At 42.8% G+C, this 8,087-nt stretch overlaps 1 protein-coding gene across 1 annotated transcript; it reads left to right on the forward strand.

Moving 5' to 3' along the window:
- The first annotated feature begins 924 nt into the window (after positions 1–924).
- Positions 925–7,839, forward strand: LOC115256162 (uncharacterized protein K02A2.6-like). Its single transcript, XM_062848052.1, has 5 exons — positions 925–1,186; positions 1,245–2,885; positions 3,005–3,693; positions 4,149–4,305; positions 7,577–7,839. Exons 1-5 carry the CDS (start codon positions 925–927, stop codon positions 7,837–7,839), a joined length of 3,012 nt encoding a protein of 1,003 aa, XP_062704036.1.
- The last annotated feature ends 248 nt before the right edge of the window (positions 7,840–8,087 follow it).

Consider the following 8,087-nt stretch of genomic DNA (forward strand, 5'->3'; position numbering starts at 1 on the left):
TCAAGAATCTGTGTTTCCCGGACAAGCCGGAATGCAAGAGTTTTTCCCAGCTCTGCGAAGTGATGCGCCAGCGGTTTATCCCGACGGTGGTGGTTTTTCGAGAGCGTTCGAGATTTTTCGAAGCACGTCAAGGCGACAGCGAATCAGTGGTGGAATGGGCCACCCGGCTGAAAAAGTTGGCGATCGACTGCGATTTCGGCGTCAATTTAAATGAATTCATTAAGAACATGTTCGTCGTGGGATTGCGGCGTGGCCCCATTTTCGAGCGAGTTTGCGAGGAAGACGCTACGGTGAGTTACGACGATTTGGTGAAACTGGCGATGAAAAAGGAATCAACCCTGCATCAACGAGGCCTGATGGAGGTACACCGGATCCAACCAGGATCTACCAAGAAGAAGAACGATGCTGCACGGTGTTTCGCTTGCGGCAAAGGAGACCATGACTTCCGAAAGTGTCAGTATGAAAGTTACGTGTGCAAAATTTGCGACAAAAAAGGACATCTAGCGAAGGTTTGTCCCACGAAGGAGAAGGACTCTACATCAGTGATTTCAAGTAGCAAGAAAAGGATTCCGAAGGTGAACCATTTGCGTCTACACAAGATAGATTTTCTTCCACCCGTTCTGCTGCGGATCGGCGTCAACGGCAAGCTGATCGATTTCGAAATGGACACCGGAAGCCCAGTGAACGCCATCTCGAAGGGAATGTTTCTGAAGTTGTTCCCGAATGCGAAGCTCAACACGGATGTACGGGAGGAGTTCGTCTGCTACCGTTATAGGTTTCCAGGCAGTTGGGAAATTCCAAGATCGGATGAAGTTCAAGGATCACGATTCCAAGGAGGAAATTTTTGTTTTCGACGGCGACCGGCACCCCCTGCTGGGACGACAGACCATGGCCAGTTGGGGACTGAAAATTGATTTTTGTGCAATGTCGGCCACAGAAGATCACTACAAGAAGCTGGAGGAAATTTTGGATAAGCATGAAGCTGTTTTCACCTGCGAGCTCGGACGTTTGAAGGATGTCAAGGTTTGCCTGCCGTTGAAGGAAGAAGTGGTTCTGAAGTTTTGCAAACCGAGGAAGGTTCCGTTAGCTTTCAAGGAGGAAGTTGAAGACGAGTTGGATCGTTTAGAGCGCACCGGCATTATCACCGCAGCATCCACGGCGGATGTGGAATGGGGGAACGCCATTAGTACCCGTTCTTAAGAAGGACTCTTCGATTCGACTTTGTGCGGATTATCGTGTGACAGTCAACCCGCACTTGAAGGACGACCATCATCCTTTACCCATTATCGATGAGATTTTTGCGGCTTTGCAAGGAGGTAAGCATTTTTCCAAGTTGGGCCTCAAGAATGCCTACTATCAGCTGGAAGTCGACGAAGAGACCAAGAGGCTTTTGGCGTGGAGCACGCACCGAGGCGTGTTTCTTATGAATCGTTTGCCCTTTGGAACGAAACCCGCTTGCTCTGTTTTTCAAGCCACCCTGGAGAGAGTACTACAAGGCTGCAGCGGTACGGTCAACTACCTCGATGACGTGATGGTGACCGGTCGTACTATGGAAGAACACCTGCAGAATTTGGAGCACGTCCTGCAGCGACTTGAAGAGGCTGGGCTTCTGCTGAACAAGGAGAAGCGTGAATTTTTCAAGGAAGCCGTGGATTTTCTTGGACATCGCATCGACAAAGACGGTTTGCACAAGGATCCAGGTAAAGTGAAGGCCATTTTGGAGGTCGAGCCACCGATGAACACCAAGGAGGTCCGTTCTTTCGTCGGGCTTGTCAACTATTACGCCAAGTTTGGTCCCAATTTGGCACATCATTTGCAGCCGCTGTACGAACTATTGAAGGATGGTGTCGATTTTTCCTGGAACAAAAAGCGGCAACAAGCTTTCGAAAAAGCTAAGAAACTGATCGCAGGGGACACTGTGCTGGCACATTACTATCGCAATATACCTGTGAAGCTCTACTGCAATGCGTCGAATGCTGGTATCGGTGCTGTCATTACACACGTTTTTCCGGACAAGAGCGAGCGACCGATTTCGTTTGCGTCAAGAGTCTACAAGAAGCACGAAGGTAACTATTCAGCGATCGATCGGGAGGCGTTGGCTATTTTCTACGGGGTCAACAAGTTCTATAGCTACCTGGCGGGTCGACATTTCACCCTGGTTACCGACCACAAGCCGCTGGTTGGATTATTCAGCACGAAAGGCGTTCCGGAGACAGCAGCTAGACGGCTCCAACGTTGGGCTGTATTTTTGACAAGCTTCGACTACGAAATACAACATGTGAAAGGCGTAGACAACACTCCGGCTGATTTTCTTTCCCGTTTTCCATTGGCCGGTGCTGAAGATGAAGCTGGAGACGATAGCGATTTTGCTGAGAACGGCGCAGCATGCTTTCTGAACTTTCTGGAGATGGAGACCCGTTCGCCAGTAGAACGAAAGCAGCTGGTGGTCGAGAGCCGCCGTGACAAGGTGGTGAGTCATGTGGTTGAATATTTGAAATCTGGTTGGCCAACAAACATTCCTGACGAAGAGATCAAAAAGTATTATTCCAAGCGTGAAGAACTCAGTGTTGAAGAAGGTGTTTTGCTATGGGGATACCGCATCATTGTACCAACCAAACTACGGAAGAGCATCCTGATGGAACTGCATTCGGCCCACTTAGGAATCGTCAAGATGAAGTGCCTAGCTCGGTCCTATTTCTGGTGGCCATCTATGGACAAGGAGATTGAGGACATCGGGAAGCGGTGCGAGATGTGCATGCAGCTGCGGCCGGAGCGAAACGATCCTATTTCGCCCTGGAAATTGACGAATTTTCCTGGCGATCGAGTCCACACCGACCATTTCCAGTTCAGAGGCGCGGAGTTCCTAGTCATAGTAGACAGCTACAGCAAGTGGATAGAAGTGTTCCCCGTCCGCACTCTGCCTCAAAGGAGACCATTGAAAAACTTTGTGAGTATCAATCTCGTTTTGGTTCCATTTCTACTCTGGTTTCCGACAACGGCACAGCGTTTTCCTCGGACGAGTTTGAGAAGTACTGTTTGGACCGGGGAATCCGACATCTGCGTACGACACGGTACAGTCCGTGCTCCAATGGGGCAGCTGAGAATGCGGTAAAGACTGTTAAGGCGGCCCTAACGAAGCTTTCCTCGGATCCAACCTCAAAGGGGAAGTCAACTGCTGTTCTTCTGTGGTCGTTTCTCGAGAAGTACCGTGCCACGAAACATGCCACTACCAACGAAAGTCCGTTCAAGCTCATGTTCGGTAGGGAGATGCGGCTGAGGTTCGATGCTCTGAAGAAAAATCCTAGCAAGCAGCAACACGAAGACAACTCCAACCGAAGCCAGACCAAGGCTGTAACTTTCGAAGTAGGTGAAATAGTCTACGCTAGAGATTACCGTGACCCGAAGAAGCCTGCTTGGGTTCGAGCCACTGTGGTGAAGAAGCTTGGAGCTGTTTTGTATGAATGCGATGCTGTGGGTCTGAAACGCATCAAGCGAAGAAGCCATCAACTGCTGAAGTATCCTTACGACGATTTTCAAGACGAGCACTACCATGCTGCCATCAATAATGATGTAGATGAATCATGCGATAACTCGGTCTACGGGGAGGATTTCGTCGATCAAGATGAAGAGTTTGAAGTGCCTCGGATTGGTCATCATCAACCGGACGGAACATATGTGACCAGATCTAATCGAGTAGTGCGCCCGCCGCGCTATTTTGAGGGGGAGTAGTTGTGGTGTACTGGCACCACTGCATGCAGCATGTCAAAAACCACTGTTTGGCATGACGACGGTTGCGATGCAATAAAACTTCAATCGCAGCAATCGCTGGTCAGAAACTAAAAATGTAAAAGTTAGTTATTAAGTGACTGTCGAATAAAATAGAAGCAAGTTCTAATTATCTTTTAATTATTCAAGACATCACAGGATTAATTCTTGCCCACAATCGATTGGAATCATAAAAGATTTTGTTCTTCTGTTTTTGTTGTTCGTGAGCTATGACTAGAGGGGTTTAGTTTATTTTGCAGTAGGTTATATGCGTATGTGTTGTTGTTTTTTGTATGTTGGTATAATAAACAATCGGGGATACACATTTACTTGTTATTATTTATATAAATTCGATCTTGCGTACCTCTTACTTCTCTACACAGGCAACGCGCCATGGAAAATGCACGGAAAAGGTAGCACAGAACCAGTTGCGTGGCATGCTCGAGAAAAGTCACAAAAATTCTTCACTGTACGATTCAGGTCTAATTGTCGATGTAAATCACCCAGAGCTGGCTGCGTCACCTGACGGCATTTTAAAGTGTGAGTGTTGTGGCAATGTATCTGTTGAAGTCAAACGTCCTTTTAGATTTCATTATGAATGTGATATAATGTTAAAACTCACCAAGGTTGCTCAACCTTTCATTAAAGTAGACGGTGCAGGTTACACCATTGCACTAAGAGGCGGCTCCATACAAACAGGTGGCCAAAAATATTTTCGCGTCATTTCTATAAGGTCTTGCTCCTATTCGTAGGGTTTATGCCTGAAAAATATGAAAAACATGTTGAACAGGTTGTTTCAACACGACAGTTTCAAACAGCATGAAATTATAAGGGCATTGCATACTTTTAGGCGTTTAAGGATTTCTGTTGCTATTTACAAAATGGATTCCAATTCGTAAAAACACGCTTCGCTAAGAAATCCAAGACCAGATTTAGACTGCACTATGATTGATCTACCGATAAAAGTGGCCATGATGTATCCTCAGAGGTATTAAATGGCCAATAGGGTGATTTTATAAAGCAATATCTCAATCATCGCCGACAACATGATTGGAATTGCAGAATAGCAGCTAGTAGCAGCCAAATTTGATTTCAATGCCTCCTAGGGATCCTAAACAAAGACATAGAAATAGTCCGGAAGCGAAACTCAGCGAAACTTTTTTTTGTATAGAACGTTAGAACGTAGGTTTGTATGGGAAAAATTTTATTTTTTTGATGTGGCATCATTTAATAGTTTTACAATTAACATTTCTACGTCTGATACGTCATTCGAAAGGTTTATAAGCAAGCTTTTAGAAACTACTTTAAAAGTTTGACATTTTTCATTTAAGCCGAAGATATGCAAAGTTGAACATTTCATTAATTTTACCAAAAATTGGCAATGGTCTCATTCTGTTGCCAATATTTCGATAAGTATAGGGATTAGCAAACTAATATTCTAGGGTTTACTGGTCCACGTGGTCTACTTCCAACTACCGAACCTTAATCTCAAATTGAATAGTCAATTTTTGATTTTTGGCCACCTAAATCCCCTTAGTGCATTGTTAAGTCTCATATCTACTATGCTCAAATGCAAATATAGATTGCTTTGACGAACGCTTCATATAGAATCTTTCATGCGTGGGCGAAATCGGAAGATTTATTTTTAAAAGTGAATAAAGACCCGGAGTATGGGGTAGATCTACAAGCCAAATCATCTTTTTTTTAAGTTGTGTTTCTGCCAGAACTAAATGCCGAATAATTATACCAAATGACACGGAAAAGAACAGAAACTGATAAGTCTGAGAGAATTCAGAAGCAAAAAAACACGTCCCTCAAAATAACTTGTAAATAAATCGATTGACTCTAATGACTTTGATTCAACTTAATTGTTTGGTAATTAATTTGCAGAAAAACACGGTAATGTGAAAAACAACCGTATTTTGGTAAAGTGAAGTTCGGTAATTTTATTATCGATTAAATTGTAATTTGATACATTGACAGTATCATCTATCAAATAATTTACAGTGCGCATTGTAAAATCGAGAATATGCCGTGTACTGTAAAAGCCCTACCGAAAACTACGGTAAACCTCACCTTACTTTACTGAAGTTTTGTAAAGTTGCCAGCAACATTTGCTAATTGTCAAACTGCTGAAATATCAGTTAAACCTTAAAAATCTCGGCATCTGAGAATTGTGACAATATTAAGCGGAGCATCGAATTTGCTGCAATTGAGTAAGTGTTTATAGATGTGTCCCAATCAAATATCAACACTTCGTTTCAGCTCATCCAGGTGCTTATGTGGTGAAACGGGGTAGAAACATCGCTTCGCGTTATTGTTTCCATTAGTAACAGTGAAGAAATTAATTAACAAAAGCATCACAATTACTTCAAAAATTGAGTTAATAAAGCTATCCTTCAGACAGCATATTTTATTTACAAGTGATGATGATGATGATGATGATAAAAGTGTTAAGCTTTGATTCGCTCCTCTCTAACAGATGTGTTGTAGTGTAGTGGTAGAACAGATGTCAAGGTCCTGGTATCGAATCTGGGTGTGGGGGCACATTTGAAACTGTTGTTTTGAAATCAAAACATTCTCAATAACGAATTGAAGTGCAGTTCCGTTAATATTGAAGAGGCATTGGATGTTCTTTTCCAACTGAAATTCAATATAATATATATAAATAGGTAAATAAATAAATAAATATAAATAAATAGTATCGAATGTATTAAACAGTGGTGCGAATCCAAATGCCAATCAGTTTTTTATCAGCGTGCAGATTATTTACCGTGATTGTTTATGATCAGATAGAAGTGTGCTTTTAAAATACACATGTTATACCGCATTTAGTTCACCACTGGACTGCGCACTGAGTTTTCATAAGTGCGAAAACGTTAATAAAACTGCGCGATTGCATCATATCAAATTGATGTCTTCGGCGCACTAATTCTTCGATGTATGCTGAATAAGTGCTCTGAAGACACCGAGTCAATTGGATGCAATCCCGCTCTTTTATTTGCGTTTTCGCACTCTTGAAAACTAGTGCGATAGTCCAGTGGTGAACTAAATGCGCTATATTATTTTGTTTTTGGTTCACCACCACGCTGGTTACGTTAAGAATAAAACGAATAAAACAAGCATAGCTTTGAGTGAACGAGCTCTAGCGTTCGCTGAATCGTACCTCTACCGTACCCACATGAGAGAAGTGCAGGTTGCCTATCCAAAGGCGGTTTATTTGACGGAGCTGATGCGAATGATGTCTGAACACGTGTTAGCTATGATACGCGTATCCGTTGAGGTATCATTTTCATAGAGGAAGAATAACATGGAACTACTAAAATGCATCAGTTTCTAGATAAAATTGAACATCGAATTTGTTGTCGATGTCGATGACTTACGGTTGAATGACGTAGGGGTAGCTTTGAAAACGTCTTGCGTTTTGCGTGCGTAGCCCATCACGAACTTGCAATAATTAAATTGCAATTAAGATTTTTGGGCATATCAAACCGTTCAGATTTTGTGTCTAGTTTATAAGTATGACATCTTCTTTCGCTGTTTTCCATTTCTTATCCATTGACCAAAGTGTCAAGTTGTGCATTATGGAAATCCATAAGATAGCTGTAGCAGTGGTGTGTTTGGTGTTCTGCGTATATTTGGCAGAATCTTCCCTATCTCGTGGACGGTCAATTTTAGAAGCTGAGACAGATGATGATAGTCGAACGGAGAAGCAGCCCCGACTGAGACATCGGATAACGCGAAGCCTGCTGGATGCTCGTAGGTGATATTTGTGAATTGAATGTTCTTCATACCTATTGAAATAATTTAGTTTTAGAATTTGGACACCACTACGGACACCATCTACATCACGATGAATATCACCATCCGTACCATCATCATCATCATCCACACCACTACGAGCACCATTATCCGCATCACTACGAGCATCACTATCCTCATCATCACTATCCGCATCATTACCATCATCATCATCCGCATCATGAAAGTTACTTGCACTTTCCCAATCACCATGAACATGCCGAAGGAGAAATCGAAGTCCACGACGTGCATCACCATTATTCTGTGCATTAAGTTCCGGTGTGTTCAATGATGAATAATAAAAAACTTAAACATAGATCAAAAATAGAAAAGAAGATCACCCACGGTTGATTTCATTATAATTCTGGTATACTAATAACATTTTTCAGAATCAATCCCATTTAATCCGTTGACATATCTATTACCTGTTGATATAATTGTGTTACATTGGTCCCCATGCCCATAACATTTATTGTTATACATATCACTCTCATCTTCGTGATCATCAAAAATCAGCTCGC

The sequence above is a fragment of the Aedes albopictus genome, chromosome 2 (genome assembly GCF_035046485.1).
Source record: "Aedes albopictus strain Foshan chromosome 2, AalbF5, whole genome shotgun sequence".
NCBI classification, from domain to species: Eukaryota; Metazoa; Arthropoda; class Insecta; order Diptera; family Culicidae; genus Aedes; species Aedes albopictus.

What these genes read in the sequence shown, in the direction of transcription:
- LOC115256162 (XM_062848052.1), top strand. Translation starts at nt 925, where the DNA reads ATGTCGGCCACAGAAGATCACTACAAGAAGCTGGAGGAAATTTTGGAT. An exon ending in ATGTGACCAGATCTAATCGA is followed by an intron (nt 3,694 to 4,148) that starts GTAGTGCGCCCG and finishes TTCTCTACACAG; the next exon opens with GCAACGCGCCATGGAAAATG. An exon ending in ACCTGACGGCATTTTAAAGT is followed by an intron (nt 4,306 to 7,576) that starts GTGAGTGTTGTG and finishes GAAATAATTTAG; the next exon opens with TTTTAGAATTTGGACACCAC.